Source organism: Mustelus asterias, chromosome 28 (assembly GCF_964213995.1).
Source record: "Mustelus asterias chromosome 28, sMusAst1.hap1.1, whole genome shotgun sequence".
Lineage (NCBI taxonomy): Eukaryota > Metazoa > Chordata > Chondrichthyes > Carcharhiniformes > Triakidae > Mustelus > Mustelus asterias.
Genome location: NC_135828.1, coordinates 23,919,670 through 23,938,811, shown reverse-complemented (window position 1 = coordinate 23,938,811; position 19,142 = coordinate 23,919,670). Strand labels below are relative to the sequence as shown.

At 49.5% G+C, this 19,142-nt stretch overlaps 1 protein-coding gene across 4 annotated transcripts in view; it reads right to left on the bottom strand.

The window, feature by feature from the left end:
* The window catches only part of zfand4 (zinc finger, AN1-type domain 4), a 53,050-nt gene extending 34,407 nt beyond the window's left edge, over window positions 1-18,643 (bottom strand). For 3 of the 4 annotated variants that reach the window (XR_013495648.1, XR_013495649.1, XM_078199707.1), the window contains exons 1-2: window positions 18,488-18,628; window positions 10,998-11,309 (exon numbers count right to left, since the gene is read on the bottom strand). Coding sequence is in view for 2 of the 4 variants with exons in the window: in XM_078199707.1 (XP_078055833.1) it covers window positions 10,998-11,181 (184 nt within the window). In the remaining 2 variants the exon portion in view is untranslated. Of the gene's footprint in view, window positions 1-10,997; window positions 11,310-18,487 lie in introns of all 4 variants that reach the window. The other variant, XM_078199706.1, reaches the window with a different exon arrangement.
* Window positions 18,644-19,142: the final 499 nt, after the last annotated feature.

Genomic DNA, 19,142 nt, shown 5'->3' with positions numbered 1-19,142 from the left:
TCCGAAAGCTTATGGTATTTGCTACCAAATAAACCTGTTGGACTTTAACCTGGTGTTGTGAGACTTCTTACTGTCCAATGCCGGCATCTCCACATCATGCTATAAACAGAGCCATGCAATCTCACAACCAACAGATAAACTGTGAACATTTAAGGACCTCCACTGGAAAAATGGGGTTAATGCCCAAGTTCAACTATGATAATACTGAATAGTGGGGCAGGCTCGATGGACCAGATGTCTAGTCCTGCTCCTATTTCTGTGTTCCTCATCCTCAACGAGTACAAATTGATCAAGAGGGGGAACATTATTCCCACACCTACCTTGTCAATACCGTTCAGAATCTTATAGACTTCAATCAAGTCGCCCCTTACTCTTCAAAACACTAGTGGAAACAAACCCACTCATTCCAGATATCAATCTAGTAAACCTCCTCTGAACTGTCTCCAACGCAGTTACATCTTTTCTTAAATAAGGAGCCCAAAACTTCACACGATGGTTGAGATGACTCACCAATGCCCTACGTAACTACTGAAGCATAACGGTCTACTTTCATGTTCAATTCCTCTTGTAATAAAGGATAACATTCCATTAGCCTTATTGATTATATGTTGCACTTGCATACCCACATTTTATAATTCATACGAGTACACCTCACTCACTCGGCACCTCGGCATTCTGCAATCATTCTCCATCTTGTTGAAGTTGTATAAGACATTGGTAAGGCCACACTTGGAATACCGTGTGCAATTCTGGTCACCATATTATAGGAAGGATATTATTAAAGTAGAAAGAATGCAGAAAAGATTTACTAGGATGCTACCGGGACTTGATGGATTGAGTTATAAGGAGAGGCTAGATAGACTGGGACTTTTATCTATGGAACGTAGGAGGCTGAGAGGTGATCTTATAGAGGTCTATAAAATAACGAGGGGCACAGATCAGCTCGATAGTCAAGATCTTTTCCCAAAGGTAGGGGAGTCTAAAACTAGAGGGCACAGGTTTAAGGTGAGAGGGGAGAGATACAAAAGTGTCCAGAGGTAAATTTTTTCACACAGAGGGTGGTGAGTGTCTGGAACAAGCTGCCAGAGGTAGTAGTAGAGACAGGTACAATTTTGTCTTTTAAAAAGCATTTAGTTACATGGGTACGATGGGTATAGAGGGATATGGGTCAAATGCGGGTAATTGGGACTAGCTTAGGGGTTTTAATAAAAAAAGGCGGCATGGACAAGTTGGGTTGAAGGGCCTGTTTCCATGCTGTAAACCTCTATGACTATTTAAATAATCCTCTACCTTTTTTATTCTTCCTGCCAAACTGAACGATTTCACATTTACCCATATTATAATCCATCTGCCCACTCACTCAACCTATCTATATCCGCCTGCAAACTTCGTACGTCTTCTTCACAACATACTTTCCTACCTCTGTGTCATTTGCATATTTAGCTCCCATGCCTTTGCTCCTCTCATTGATAGAAATTGTAAATAGTTGAGGTCCCAGCACAGATCCGTGTGTGACTCCATTGGTCAAATCCTGCCAATCTGAGAAAGACCCATTATACTTTCTGCCAGCCAGCCAAGCTACAATCCAACTAATATGTTACCCCCACAGCATGAACTTTTATTTTTTGCAATAACCTTTGACGTGGCACCTTAGAAATCCAAGTACAGCACATCTACAGGTTCCCCTTTCTCCATGGTGCATGTTATTCCTTCAAACAACTCTAGTAAATTGGTTACATGTGATTTCTCGTGATAAAACCATGCTGACTCTTCCAAATTACCTTGAGCCTAAGTGCCCAGCTATAACCTCTTTACTGACCGATTCTAACACCTTCCATACCACAGATGTCAAGCTAACTGGCCGATAGTTTCCTGTCTCCCCCCTCTTCTTGAATAGAGGGATTATATTTGTTACCTTCCAGTCTGATGGAATCTTTCCAGAAACAAATTTTGGAAAATGAACACCAACGCATTGGCTATCTCATTAGCCACCTCTTTTAAGACAATAGGATGAAGTCCATCTGGACCCAGATGTCAGACCACTGCTTCATTAGTTTGCTCAGTACAGCTTCCCTAGCGACTGTAATTTCACCAAGTTTCTCTCTCCCTTCCACCTCCCGATTTACAGCTTTTACTGGAATGTTCCTTGTGTGGCAGCACCTTCGCCAAGTTATCCATGATCAACATCCATGGGGGTTTCCACTGGCCAGAAACCCAACCAATGCAACCACGTAAACTCTGTGGCAACTTGAGAAGGTTAGAGGCTCGGTACTTTGTAGGTGTCACTGGCTGGCCCATCCCTAATTACCCTTGAACTGAGTGGCTCATTACGAGGTCATTTCAGGTAAGAGTCAACCACATTGCTGTGGATCTGGAGTCACATGTAGGCCAGACCAGGTAAGGACGGCAGATTTCCTTCCCTAAAGGGCATTAGTGAACCAGGTGGGTTTTTATGACAATTGACAATGGTTTCATGGTCATCAATTGACCTTTATTGAATTCAAATTTTACTATCCGTCATGTTGAGATCCGAATCTGGGTCCCCAGAGGATTGCCCTGCATCCCGGAGGCAAGCGAGCACAAAAAAACCTCTCCAGTGCATACAAAGCACAAATCAGGAATGCTATGGAATAACTTCCACACATACTTGTGTGATTACAGCTGCAACAATGGTCAAGAAGGTCAAGACAATCCAGGACAAAGCGGTACACTTGTAGGCAGCCCATCCACCACTTCAAACACAAACCCCCTCTCCCCTCAATCAGCAGCGCACCATGTCTACACTGTGCATTGCTTGCTATAGGATGTATTCCATTAAGACTTCTTCAACTGTACCTTCAAAACCTGCTACGTCCACCTAGGACAAGGGGAACAAGTCCATGTGGGCAGCCCAACTCCAAGTCATACCACATCCTAACTTGGACATATATCATTTCCTCATCACTTATTGGTCTAAATTCCTATCTAACCAAACTGTGGGAGCATCTTCAGCCTGCGGTCAAAGTGAAGCAGCTTCCTCCCACCTTCATTCACATGGGTAACCAGGTAAGCAGACGCTACAACAACCGATGAATGAACACCGCTCGACAATCACCAGGCAAGAGTGTTCTCTTCCCATTGGGGAACACTTCAGCGGTCACGGGCATTCGGCCTCTGATCTTCGGGTAAGTGTTCTCCAAGGCAGCCTTCACGACACAGCAGAGTCGCTGAGCAGAGACTGATAGCCAGGTTCCGCACACATAAGGACGGCCTCAACCGGGATCTTGGGTTCATGTCACACTATCTGTAACACCCACGACTTGCCTGGGCTTGCAAAGTCTCACTAACTGTCCTGTCTGGAGACAATACACATCTCTTTAACCTGTGCTTAATGCACTCTCCACTCACATTGTCTGTACCTTTAAGACTTGATGACCTGTAAAGACTCACATTCCAACAATGATTTTGTAAATTGAGTTTGTGTCTTTATATGCCCTGTTTGTGGACAGAACTCCCACTTACCTGACGAAGGAGCAGCGCTCCGAAAGCTGGTGGATTTTGCTGCCAAATAAACCTGTTGGACTTTAACCTGGTGTTGTGAGACTTCTTACTGAGTTAACCAGGGATAGACAGTAAATGCCAGCCTTAACTGCAATGTCCACAGCCCGAGAATTTAAAAAAAAACCTTACTCTCGACTACAGGCCTTGCAGAAGTCACATGACTAGATAGGAACCTTTGCAGGAAAATGCAAATGATTTTTATGAAATGTCAACAGTAATTGTGTTTGAAATGCAAATGCGTTTGTCAATACTGAGTGAACCATCAATAATTGGGTTACAGAGGCTATGGCCCAGACATTGTGACTGTTGGCCAACGTTTTCCATCATTTATATACAACTGACACAACAGAGAATGCTGGAAAATCTCAACAGGTCGGACAGCATCTGTGGAGAGAGAACAGGGCCTGTGGAGAGAGAACAGGGCCAACGTCTGGATGACTCAGGGTGGGATTTTCTGGCCACATTCACCCCAAAACTGGAAAATCCCCCACAAGGTCAAAGGACCTTTGCATGGTCTGCCCCCTGCCCACTATGATTCCCATGCCGGGCGGGACGGGAAAATTCCTCCCTTTGTCTTCTCTGACCTTCCCCGCTCTGAGGCTGCACATGCTGTAATCAGCAAAGGACTCAACCTCATACCCTTACGCTCCCACCTCAATGAATTTCGGGCTCGACACAATGCTGAACACTTCTCCCGCTACCTTCGTCTCCGTGCTGACTTCCTTGGGCAGGGGTCCTCCCTCCCGCCTCCATTCAACAGATCCTTTCACCCACCTCCAGTATTCTCACTCCACCCGGACCCCTTCCTCTGGCCTCTCACCTTCTCCTTGGGAACTGTTGGCATGACATCGGCCATCTCAATTTCTCTGCTCCTCTCACCCACTCCAACCTGTCTCCTTCTGAACTTGTTGCACTTCCCTCTCTCAGGTCCAACCCTGACTTTGTTATCAAAGCTGCCAACAAGGTCGGCTGTCATTGTCTGGCGGACTGATCTCTGCCTCGCAGAGGGTGAGCACCAACTCTCAGCCATTTCCTCCGACCCACCCCCCCTCCCAAGATCATGACCGCATCACCAAGCATCGAGCCATTGCTTCCAGGACTGTCACTGACCTCATCTCCTCTGGAGATCTTCCCTCCACAGCCTCCAACCTCAGTCTCCCAACCCGGACAGCCCACTTCTACCTCCTTCCCAAAATCCACAACTAGGACTGTCCCGGTAGTCCCATTGTGTCAGCGTGTTCCTGCCCCATTGAACTCATTTCTTCCCATCTTGACTCCATCCTCTCTCCTCTTGTCCAGTCCCTTCCCATCTACCTCCACGATTCCTCTGATACCCTACGCCATAACAACTCCAGCTCCCTGGTCCTAACCGCCTCTTTACCAGCGCTGATGCAGAGTCGCTCAGATTTGAAACATTAGCTCTGTTCTCTCTCCACAGAGGCTGTCAGACCTGCAGAGGTTTTCCAGAATTTTCTGTTTTTGTTTTAGCATCCACCATTTGTTCAGGTTTCAGATACACAGACTTTGTAGCCTTTTCTAAAGCACTGAACATGCCGTGGGCGAGTGCACTGCTTCTCCTGGGATCTGAGAGCAGGGCAAGAAACAAGTGAGTCTTAACGAGAGTGAAGAATACTCACTAAGACTAACACAGTCTAACCCAGAAAATGTAAACTGGAAAATATTATTAAATGTAAAATCACGTACAGAAATCATGGGCGGCACAGTGGTTAGCACTGCTGCCTCACAGCACAAGAGACCCGGGTTCGATTCCGGCCTCGGGTCACTGTCTGTGTGGAGCTTGCACGTTCTCCCCGTGTCTGCATGGGTTTCCTCCGTGTGCTCCAGTTTCCTCCCACAGTCCAAAGATGTGCAGGTGTGGTGCATTGGCCATGCTAAATTGACCCAAGTGTCAGGAGATTGGCAGGATAAATGTGTGGAGTTGCAGGAGTAGGGTGTGGGTGGGATTGTGGTCGGTGCAGACGCGATGGGCTGAATGGCCTCTTTCTGCACTGTAGGGATTCTATGATTCTATGTACAGAAAGAGTTGATATAAAAGGCAGATGGAAAGTTGAAGCAATTCTTTTTAAAAATCTCCTCCAATAATTAAAATTGTCAAACCTGCGCTCTCTGATCCACTCTGCATGCTTTCCCATCTGCTTTTGACGTACCTTGTTCAAAGTTTTTTTAAAATCATTGCTCCCGACAGCAAACTGACACTTGCGATCTATTTACAGAACAAATGTCCAAAGGTCCAAAAATGTCCAAAGATCGAGGGATTGAGTTTAGGAGTCGGGAGATAATGATGCAGCTTTATAAGACCCTCGTCAGACCCCACTTGGAGTACTGTGCTCAGTTCTGGTCGCCTCATTACAGGAAGGATGTAGAAATTATTGAAAGGGTGCCGAGAAGATTTACAAGGATGTTGCCTGGATTGGGGAGCATGCCTTATGAGGATAGGCTGAGGGAGCTCGGTCTTTTCTCCTTGGAGAGACGAAGGATGAGAGGTGACCTGATAGAGGTGTATAAGATGTTGAGAGGTATAGATCGGGTGGATTCTCAGAGGCTTTTTCCCAGGGCTGAAATGGCTGCTACGAGAGGACGCTGGTTTAAGGTGCTGGGGAGTAGGTACAGAAGAGATGTCAGGGGTAAGTTTTTCATTCAGAGGGTGGTGGGTGAGTGGAATCGGCTGCCGTCAATGGTGGTGGAGGCAAACTCGATGGGGTCTTTTAAGAGACTTCTGGATGAGTACATGGAACTTAATAGGATTGAGGGTTATAGGTAAGCCTATATGTAGGCCTAGGTAGGTAGGGACATGACCGGCGCAACCTGTGGGCCGAAGGGCCTGTTTGTGCTGTAGCTTTTCTATGTTCTATGTGTGGGTTAGGTGGATTGGCCATGCTAAATTGCCCCTTAATGCCAGGGGGACTAGCTAGGGTAAATGCATGGGGTTATGGGGATAGGGTCTGGATGGGATTGTGGTCGGTGCAGACTCGATGAACCGAATGGCCTCCTTCTGCACTATAGGGATTCTATGGTTCTGGTACTTCCCTGGCAATCCAGGAAAGAGAGAGAGAATACCCCACACACAAACACATCCATGTGCGTCCTCACCACTTGCAATACCCACGGCTCAGCAAGTCGAGGTGTTGTCTGGCTTGGAGGGGAAGCCGAAAGTCGTGGTTTATGTGCCTGCTGCCTTTTTCCTTCGAGGTGATGAAGGTTGAGAGTTTGGGAGCTGCTACTGAGCAATGGACACGGCACTGGATGTAAAGGGGAAAAGACCAGACCCTCTCTTGTTGGAGATGCTCATTGCCTGACACTTGTGTGGCAAGAGTGTTCAGTACCATTCACCAGCCCAAGCTGCATGCAGGCATAAACTGCTTCATTATCGGAGAGTGGAACTGAGCACTGTGCAATCAGCATCAGCCTCATTTCATAGAATCATAGAATCCCTACAGTGCAGAAGGAGGCCATTCGGCCCATCAAGTCTGCACCGACCACAATCCCACCCAGGCCCCATCCCTGTAACCCCACATATTTACCCTGCTAGTCCCGCTGACACTGGGGTCAATTTAGCATGGCCAATCAACCTAACCCGCACATCTTTGGACTGTGGGAGGAAACTGGAGCACCCGGAGGAAACCCATAGAGACACGGGGAGAACGTGCAGACTCCACACAGACAGTGACCCGAGGCCGGAATCGAACCCGGGTCCCTGGCACTGTGAGGCAGCAGTGCCACCGTGCCGCCCTTATACCGTGCCGAACCTTATACGGAGAAAAAGGTCATGACAAAGCAGCTAAAAATGAGGAACATTTTTTTTTGTTCATGGGATGTGGGCGTCGCAGGTTGGGCCCTTGAACTGAGTGGTTTGCTCGGCCATTCCAGACATTTTAAGTCAACCACATTGCTGTGGCTCTGGAGTCACATGTCGGCCAGACCAGGTAAGGACGGCAGATTTCCTTCCCTAAAGGACAATAGTGAACCAGATGGGTTTTTCCGACAATCGACAATGGTTTCATGGTCATCAGTAGATTCTTAATTTCAGATTTTTATTGAATTCAAATTTCACCATCTACCATGGTGGGATTCGAACCCGAGCTCCCAGAGCTTTACCCTGGCTCTGTGGATTATTAGTCCAGTGAAAGTACCACCACACCACTGCCTCCACTATATTATCTTGTGCAGTGATGTCCTAACAGCTGAGATAATTGGTCTCCAAAAACCACAACCTTTGTGCACGATATGACTGCAGGCAGTGGATTGACTTCACATCCACGGGGACAGATGTGGTCAAATGCTGGTTTGAGGTCAGACGTGGTCACTCTCACCTCAGAATCTGACTCCTTTGTCCATGTTTCGACCAAGTAATAAGGTCAGGAGCAGAGGGGTCCTGGCAGAACAAGCACAAAGCAATTGACAGGGTATCGGTGAGTTAATACCGCTTACTAGCACTGTCAGTGACACCTTCCATCATGAGTGAGCGCACTGGCCACACACAAACCTGGAATGTATCACGAGTTGAAAAAGGCAAGGCTCGGAATTTCAGCGGGAGGAATTTCCAGCGTAGATGCAAGAACTTCCTTTGAAAATGTAAACTGGCCACGGAGAGGAAGTGGTGCTCAGGAGAGTTTGCAGCCCATTGAGTACAAAGAGGGCGGGACAGTGATTGGATCTGCTTATTTGTAGATAGCACGGAATTCTCATGCGTCCTGTGTCAGGCGGATACCAGCCTTGCTGCTACTTTGGAACGGCTTGGCGGGAGGTGTGGCTGGTCCTGTAGCACAAGTCTTCCGCACTACAGCTGTTGTTGGGATCCGCAAGCTTTCCTGTGTTCACCGCACTTCACTGATTCCTGACATCCTGTGGAATTAAACTGGCTGAAGACTGACAGCAAAGGCCTCGGGGGTGGATCATCCACTCAGCACTCCCAGCTGGTCGAAAGCTTTGTCTTTCACGCTTTCTTGCTGGTGGTTTTCATGGAACATCGTCCTCCCTTCAGTTGTTTAATTGTTGACCACCATTTACATCTGGATGTGGCAGGATTGCAGTGGGCAACCCCACTGGTTATGGGGCTGCTTAGCTCTGTCTCTGGAAGCTGCTTCTGTGTAGTAGGCACCTAGAGCTGTAGCTTCACTAGACTGGCACCTCTTTTAGGTATGCTTGGCGCTGCCCCTGGCAGGCTCTCTTACACTCCTCACTAAATCAGGTTGATGCCCTGGCTCGATGGCAGTGGGGAATATGCCGGAGCCCGAGGTTACAAAGCTGCGGTGAAATACAACGCTGCTGGTTTTTGGTGACCCGCAGCGTCTCATGGGTGCCCAGTTTTGAGCTGCCAGGCACGTTCTGACTCGCTCCCATTTCACAAAGCAGTTGTGCTACTCAACACCACGGGAGGACGTCCTGAGTGAGAAACCGGGGCTTCCTCTCCACATGATCCATCACAGACTCAATGGGCTGAATGGCCTCCTGTATCATTCCATGACCCCAGTCTAGAATCATAGAATCCCTGCAGTGCAGAAAGAGGCCATTCGGCCCATCGAGCCTGCACCGACAACAATCCCACCCAGGCCCTATCCCCGTAATCCCACATATTTACCCCGCTAACCCCTCCAACCTACGCATCCCGGGACAGTAAGGCGCAATTTAGCACGGTCTAACCCGCACATCTTTGGACTGTGGGTAGAAACCGGAGCACCCGGAGGAAACCCACGCAGACACGGAGAACATGCAGACTCCACACACAGACAGACAGTGACCCAAACCGGGAATTGAACCCGGGTCCCTGGCGCTGTGAGGCAACAGTGCTAACCACTGTGCCACCAGACCGCCCATACTGCAGTGTTTCAAGAAGTCTCTGTATCTTCTGTGTTCTGTATCAGGGTTATGGGGATTCCAAGTACTGAGCAGTCCAGGTCCAGGATGTGGAGAATCCAGGTGCGTGTTTTGTGGGCTTAGCTACTTGCGATTAGAGGAGTAGTTCCCCAAATGGTGGAGGGTGACTGTTCTCTCATTTGTCACACCTACCATTGATTCGTCATGGGCTTTGGAGGGTGAATTTTCCAGCCGCCCTCATGTATTTTGAACCCTGTCCCCAACTCCATGGGCCCTGATTTAGTGTATTAACCTTCTGTGTGGCAGCTTATCAAATGCTTTTTGGAAATCCAGGTATATCACATCTACTGATTCCCCTTTATCTACTCGACTAAATACATACTCAAAAACTAACATTTGTCAAACAGAATTTTCCTTTCATAAAACCATGTTGTCTTGTTCTAATCAAATGATGCCTTTCTATCCTGGGGAGGCAAGGGATTTTTATACAGTTAGTCAATGTGATGCCCTGAATAATTGCCAAAGGGTGGTTAGAGAGGAAGAACCCTCAGAAACTTCTAACAGGGTTGGACAGGGTGGATTCCCAATGGTGGAGGAGTCCAGCACGAGGGGGTCATAGTTCAAGGGAGCCCTTGAGGACGGAGAAATTTCTTCACCCAGAGTGTGGAATTCACGACCACAGAGAGTAGTTGAGGCCAAAACGTTGTGTGATTTCAAGACGAAGTCAGATATAACTCTTGGGGATAAATGGAATCAAGGGTTTAAAGTTTATTTATTAGCGTCACAAGTAGGCTTACATTAACACTGCAATGAAGTTACTGTGAAAATCCTCCAGTCATCACACTCTGGTGCCTGTTCGGGTACACTGAGGGAGAATTAGCACGGCCAATGGATCTAACCAGCACATCTTTCAGGCTGTGGGAGGAAACCGGAGCACCCGGAGGAAACCCAAATAGACACATGGAGAGCATGCAGACCCTGCAAAGACGGTGGCCCAATCCAGGTCCCTGGCGCTGTGAGGCAGCAGTGCTAACCACTCTGCCACCCGTTGGAGGATCAGGATTTTGAATTTGATGATCAGTCCAAAGATGTGCGGGTTAGGTTGATTGGCCATGCTAAAAATTGCCCTTAGTGTCCTGAGATGCGTAGGTTGGAGGGATTAGTGGGTTGATATGGGGGTAGGGCCTGGGTGGGATTGTGGTCGGTGCAGACTCGATGGGCCGAATGGCCTCTTTCTGTACTGTAGGGTTTCTATGATTCTATGATGATTAAAATGAATGACGGAGCAGGCTCGAAGGGCCGAATGGCCTCCACCTGCTTCTAGTTTCTCTGTTTCTAACCCAGTTGTGAAAATCTAGCCATCGTGTGAGCAGGCTTGAAGGAACAACTTATCTTTTCCTGCCCAATTTCATGTCTTTCTCGGAGTCTGCAACACAGCAGCGATGTATCACCGAGCCATGCCTTTACCGAAGGTTTGCAAACGACACGTCCACCCAGTTGTGAATTAGAAAGTAAGCGGGAGCAAATCTCTCGCAAGGTCTGGAAAAGTGGAACGTACCAAACACACAAATTCAATCAAAGCCCATTTGATCAAATTAACGGGGAATAAAATAAATCTGTACCTTCTAGTCTTTGAATTTTTGCCTTCACAGAAATCACTGTCTCGAAAGGTGACACTCTGAGTTCAAAACAAGTTCCTGTGAGTGTTTCAATGAAGAGTTCCATTGTCTCATAAAACGGGAGTTTATAACTTATCGGCCCAGAATTGTCCTCATTAAAGAAGGGAGGTTCCTTTTTGTTTTCCATTTTACCACATCCAGAAGCTTCAAAGGGCAGCTTGTGATGAAGGCTGCTCCCACCACAGCTGCAGACTGAAGTCACATTCGAATCTCAGCCGAGGCAGGCGAGTGATGACCATGACCAAACACCTCGCTCTGGTGGCAAAAACAAGGAGACAGTTACTCCCCATTCCAGAACGGCACATTTCAGATTAAATATTATAATGTAACAAGACAATTCCCAGATACAATGCAGGAAATGAATCAAACGTGTCCATTAATTCGGTTCTGCATAAACAAAGTCAATGTGTGACAGTATTGCGAAAGCTAATAAAAAGGTATGACGACACTTTAACACACTTGCACAGTTAGCGAGCAGGGTATTACGTACTGGTGCATTTCATACAATAACCGGCAGCGACAGTATTCATCAGCATAATACCACAAAAAAAACAACCACGACGCACACAGCAGCTATGATCACCTCACACACACATTACCCGGACATAACCCAGATCAGCCAAGACCGCAAGGCACACACTGTGAAACCGGGAACACTGTCAGTGTGAGACACACACACACTGAAACCAGGAACACTGTCAGTGTGAGACACACACGCACACTGAAACCGGGAACACTGTCAGTGTGAGACACACACACTGAAACCGGGAACACTGACAGTGTGAGACACACACACACTGAAACCGGGAACACTGTCAGTGTGAGACACACACACACTGAAACCGGGAACACTGTCAGTGTGAGACACACACACTGAAACCAGGAACACTGTCAGTGTGAGACACACACACACTGAAACCAGGAACACTGTCAGTGTGAGACACACACTGAAACCAGGAACACTGTCAGTGTGAGACACACACACACTGAAACTGGGAACACTGTCAGTGTGAGACACACACACACACTGAAACCGGGAACCATGACAGTGTGAGAGACACACACACTGAAACCGGGTACACTGTCAGTGTGAGACACACACACACACACACCGAAACCGGGAACACTGTCAGTGTGAGACACACACACACACTGAAACCGGGAACACTGTCAGTGTGAGACACACACACTGAAACCAGGAACACTGTCAGTGTGAGACACACACACTGAAACCAGGAACACTGTCAGTGTGAGACACACACACACTGAAACCAGGAACACTGTCAGTGTGAGACACACACACCGAAACCGGGAACACTGTCAGTGTGAGACACACACACACTGAAACCGGGAACACTGTCAGTGTGAGACACACACACACTGAAACCGGGAACACTGTCAGTGTGAGACACACACACACACTGAAACCGGGAACACTGTCAGTGTGAGACACACACACTGAAACCAGGAACACTGTCAGTGTGAGACACACACACACTGAAACCAGGAACACTGTCAGTGTGAGACACACACACACACACCGAAACCGGGAACACTGTCAGTGTGAGACACACACACACTGAAACCGGGAACACTGTCAGTGTGAGACACACACACACTGAAACCGGGAACACTGTCACTGTGAGACACACATACACACTGAAACCGGGAACACTATCAGTGTGAGACACACATACACACTGAAACCGCGAACACTGTCAGTGTGAGACACACACACTGAAACCGGGAACACTGTCAGTGTGGGACACACACACACACTGAAACTGGGAACACTGTCAGTGTGAGACACACACACTGAAACCAGGAACACTGTCAGTGTGAGACACACACACACTGAAACCAGGAACACTGTCAGTGTGAGACACACACACACTGAAACCAGGAACACTGTCAGTGTGAGACACACACACACACACCGAAACCGGGAACACTGTCAGTGTGAGACACACACACACTGAAACCGGGAACACTGTCAGTGTGAGACACACACACACTGAAACCGGGAACACTGTCACTGTGAGACACACATACACACTGAAACCGGGAACACTATCAGTGTGAGACACACATACACACTGAAACCGCGAACACTGTCAGTGTGAGACACACACACTGAAACCGGGAACACTGTCAGTGTGGGACACACACACACACTGAAACTGGGAACACTGTCAGTGTGAGACACACACTGAAACCAGGAACACTGTCAGTGTGAGACACACACACACTGAAACCAGGAACACTGTCAGTGTGAGAGACACACACACTGAAACCGGGAACACTTGTCAGTGTGAGACACACACACTGAAACCAGGAACACTGTCAGTGTGAGACACACACACACTGAAACCAGGAACACTGTCAGTGTGAGACACACACACTGAAACCGGGAACACTGTCAGTGTGGGACACACACACACACTGAAACTGGGAACACTGTCAGTGTGAGACACACACTGAAACCAGGAACACTGTCAGTGTGAGACACACACACACTGAAACCAGGAACACTGTCAGTGTGAGAGACACACACACTGAAACCGGGAACACTGTCAGTGTGAGAGACACACACACTGAAACCGGGAACACTGTCAGTGTGAGACACACACACACTGAAACCGGGAACACTGTCAGTGTGAGACACACACACACACACTGAAACCGGGAACACTGTCACTGTGAGACACACATACACACTGAAACCGGGAACACTATCAGTGTGAGACACACATACACACTGAAACCGGGAACACTGTCAGTGTGAGACACACACACACTGAAACCAGGAACACTGTCAGTGTGAGACACACACACTGAAACCGGGAACACTGTCAGTGTGGGACACACACACACACTGAAACTGGGAACACTGTCAGTGTGAGACACACACTGAAACCAGGAACACTGTCAGTGTGAGACACACACACACTGAAACCGGGAACACTTCTCAGTGTGAGACACACACACTGAAACCAGGAACACTGTCAGTGTGAGAGACACACACACTGAAACCGGGAACACTTGTCAGTGTGAGACACACACACTGAAACCAGGAACACTGTCAGTGTGAGAGAGACACACACTGAAACCGGGAACACTGTCAGTGTGAGACACACACACTGAAACCGGGAACACTGTCAGTGAGAGACACACACACACACTGAAACCGGGAACACTTGTCAGTGTGAGACACACACACTGAAACCAGGAACACTGTCAGTGTGAGAGACACACACTGAAACCGGGAACACTGTCAGTGAGAGACACACACACTGAAACCGGGAACACTTGTCAGTGTGAGACACACACACTGAAACCGGGAACACTGTCAGTGTGAGACACACACACTGAAACCGGGAACACTGTCAGTGTGAGACACACACTGAAACTGGGAACACTGTCAGTGTGAGAGACACACACACTGAAACCGGGAACACTGTCAGTGTGAGACACACACTGAAACCGGGAACACTGTCAGTGTGAGACACACACACACTGAAACCAGGAACACTGTCAGTGTGAGACACACACTGAAACCGGGAACACTGTCAGTGTGAGACACACACACTGAAACCGGGAACACTGTCAGTGTGGGACACACACACACACTGAAACTGGGAACACTGTCAGTGTGAGAGACACACACACTGAAACCGGGAACACTTGTCAGTGTGAGACACACACACTGAAACCAGGAACACTGTCAGTGTGAGACACACACACTGAAACCAGGAACACTGTCAGTGTGAGAGACACACACACTGAAACCGGGAACACTTGTCAGTGTGAGACACACACACTGAAACCAGGAACACTGTCAGTGTGAGAGACACACACACTGAAACCGGGAACACTGTCAGTGTGAGACACACACACTGAAACCAGGAACACTGTCAGTGTGAGACACACACACTGAAACCGGGAACACTGTCAGTGTGGGACACACACACACACTGAAACTGGGAACACTGTCAGTGTGAGACACACACTGAAACCAGGAACACTGTCAGTGTGAGACACACACTGAAACCAGGAACACTGTCAGTGTGAGAGACACACACTGAAACCGGGAACACTGTCAGTGTGAGAGACACACACACTGAAACCGGGAACACTGTCAGTGTGAGAGACACACACACTGAAAGAGACACACACACTGAAACCGGGAACACTGTCAGTGTGAGACACACACACACACTGAAACCGGGAACACTGTCAGTGTGAGACACACACACTGAAACCGGGAACACTGTCAGTGTGAGAGACACACACTAAAACCGGGAACACTGTCAGTGTGAGAGACACACACTGAAACCGGGAACACTGTCAGTGTGAGAGACACACACTGAAACCGGGAACACTGTCAGTGTGAGAGACACACACTGAAACCGGGAACACTGTCAGTGTGAGACACACACACTGAAACCAGGAACACTGTCAGTGTGAGACACACACACACTGAAACCGGGAACACTGTCAGTGTGAGACACACACACACTGAAACCAGGAACACTGTCAGTGTGAGACACACACACTGAAACCAGGACCACTGTCAGTGTGAGACACACACACACTGAAACCGGGAACACTGTCACTGTGAGACACACACACTGAAACCAGGAACACTGTCAGTGTGAGACACACACACTGAAACCAGGAACACTGTCAGTGTGAGACACACACACACTGAAACCGGGAACACTGTCAGTGTGAGACACACACACACTGAAACCGGGAACACTGTCAGTGTGAGACACACACACACTGAAACCAGGAACACTGTCAGTGTGAGAGACACACACACTGAAACCGGGAACACTGTCAGTGTGAGACACACACACACACTGAAACCGGGAACACTGTCAGTGTGAGACACACACACTGAAACCGGGAACACTGTCAGTGTGAGAGACACACACTGAAACCGGGAACACTGTCAGTGTGAGAGACACACACTGAAACCGGGAACACTGTCAGTGTGAGAGACACACACTGAAACCGGGAACACTGTCAGTGTGAGAGACACACACTGAAACCGGGAACACTGTCAGTGTGAGAGACACACACTGAAACCGGGAACACTGTCAGTGTGAGACACACACACTGAAACCAGGAACACTGTCAGTGTGAGACACACACACACTGAAACCGGGAACACTGTCAGTGTGAGACACACACACACTGAAACCGGGAACACTGTCAGTGTGAGACACACACACTGAAACCAGGACCACTGTCAGTGTGAGACACACACACACTGAAACCGGGAACACTGTCACTGTGAGACACACACACTGAAACCAGGAACACTGTCAGTGTGAGACACACACACACTGAAACCAGGAACACTGTCAGTGTGAGACACACACACACTGAAACCAGGAACACTGTCAGTGTGAGACACACACACACACACTGAAACCAGGAACACTGTCAGTGTGAGAGACACACACACTGAAGCCGGGAACACTGTCAGTGTGAGACACACACACTGAAACCGGGAACACTGTCAGTGTGAGACACACACACTGAAACCAGGAACACTGTCAGTGTGAGACACACACACTGAAACCAGGAACACTGTCAGTGTGAGACACACACACACTGAAACCGGGAACACTGTCAGTGTGAGACACACACACACTGAAACCAGGAACACTGTCAGTGTGAGAGACACACACACTGAAACCGGGAACACTGTCAGTGTGAGACACACACACTGAAACCAGGAACACTGTCAGTGTGAGACACACACTGAAACCAGGAACACTGTCAGTGTGAGACACACACACACTGAAACCGGGAACACTGTCAGTGTGAGACACACACACTGAAACCGGGAACACTGTCAGTGTGAGACACACACACACACTGAAACCAGGAACACTGTCAGTGTGAGACACACACACACTGAAACCAGGAACACTATCAGTGTGAGACACACACACTGAAACCAGGAACACTGTCAGTGTGAGACACACACACTGAAACCAGGAACACTGTCAGTGTGAGACACACACACACTGAAACCGGGAACACTGTCAGTGTGAGACACACACACACTGAAACCGGGAACACTGTCAGTGTGAGACACACACACACTGAAACCAGGAACACTGTCAGTGTGAGAGACACACACACTGAAACCGGGAACACTGTCAGTGTGAGAGACACACACACTGAAACCGGGAACACTGTCAGTGTGAGACACACACACTGAAACCGGGAACACTGTCAGTGTGAGACACACACACACTGAAACCGGGAACACTGTCAGTGTGAGACACACACACACTGAAACCGGGAACACTGTCAGTGTGAGAGACACACACACTGAAACCGGGAACACTGTCAGTGTGAGAGACACACACACTAAAACCGGGAACACTGTCAGTGTGAGACACACACACACTGAAACCGGGAACACTGTCAGTGTGAGACACACACACTGAAACCGGGAACACTGTCAGTGTGAGACACACACACACACACTGAAACCGGGAACACTGTCAGTGTGAGACACAGACACACTGAAACCGGGAACACTGTCAGTGTGAGACACACACACTGAAACCGGGAACACTGTCAGTGTGAGACACACACACTGAAACTGGGAACACTGTCAGTGTGAGACACACACACTGAAACCGGGAACACTGTCAGTGTGAGACACACACACATATCAGTGTGACACACACCCTCCCCGGCAAGGGGGGGGGGCGGTGGATGAATATCAGTGACACACACCCTCCCCTAGGGGGTTTGGATATCAGTGTGTCACACAACCACCCCCAGAGGGGATGGGTATCAGTGTGACACACCCTCTCCCGGGGGAGGAGTATCAGTATGACACACACCCACCCCAGGGGGGATGAGTATCAGTGTGACACACACCCACCCCAGGGGGGGGAGGAGTATCAGTGTGACACACACCCACCCCAGGGGGGGAGGAGCATCAGTGTGACACTCACCCACCCCAGGGGGGATGAGTATCAGTGTGACACACACCCACCCCAGGGGGGGATGAGTATCAGTGTGACACACACCCACCCCAGGGGGGATGAGTATCAGTGTGACACACACCCACCCCAGGGGGGGATGAGTATCAGTGTGACACACACCCACCCCAGGGGGGGGGAGGAGTATCAGTGTGACACACACCCACCCCAGGGGGGGAGGAGTATCAGTGTGACACACACCCACCCCAGGGGGTTTGGATATCAGTGTGACACACACCCACCCCAGGGGGTTTGGATATCAGTGTGACACACACTCACCCCCAGGGGGGGAGGAGTATCAGTGTGACACACACCCTCAGAGCCCGGTGTGGGTGTCACCCTCCCCCAGGGCCCGGTGTGGGTGTTATTTCCCGCGCTCTCTCTCCCCGGTGTTCCCCCCTCTCTCTCACTCACCGGGCCGCCTCGCCGCGCCCGCCGCTCCCTCACATCCTCGGCCTTCCCTCCGCGACCTCTCACACGAGCTCTGCCGCTCCGCCGCCGCGGAAAAACCAAACCTGCTGGCGGGCCGCCGGCGCGCGGAGGGGGCGGGGCTGAGGGAGCCTTTGTGACGACACGGTGAGTGACGGGCCGGCCGGCCAATCGGAGTGGCGGGGGCGTTCCCTCTGGAACGTCAGCTGTGTGGGCAGCCAATCGGTGAGCAGGGCGCCCGTCAATCGGGGAGTGGGGGGGCGCAGCCACAGAGTGGGCGGGGCACAGGAGGTACCCGGATGCGACCGCTCATCTCCAACAACAATGAGCACGTGACCTTCCCCACCCCTGACCCTTAACCCCAACACACAGCAACATGGAGCCCCCTGAACCCCAACACACAGCAACATGGAGCCCCCTGAACCCCAACACACAGCAACATGGAGCCCCCTGAACCCCAACACGCAGCAACATGGAGCCCCCTGAACCCCAACACGCAGCAACATGGAGCCCCCTGAACCTCAACACGCAGCAACATGGAGCCCCCTGAACCCCAACACGCAGCAACATGGAGCCCCCTGAACCCCAACACACAGCAACATGGAGCCCCCTGAACCCCAACACGCAGCAACATGGAACC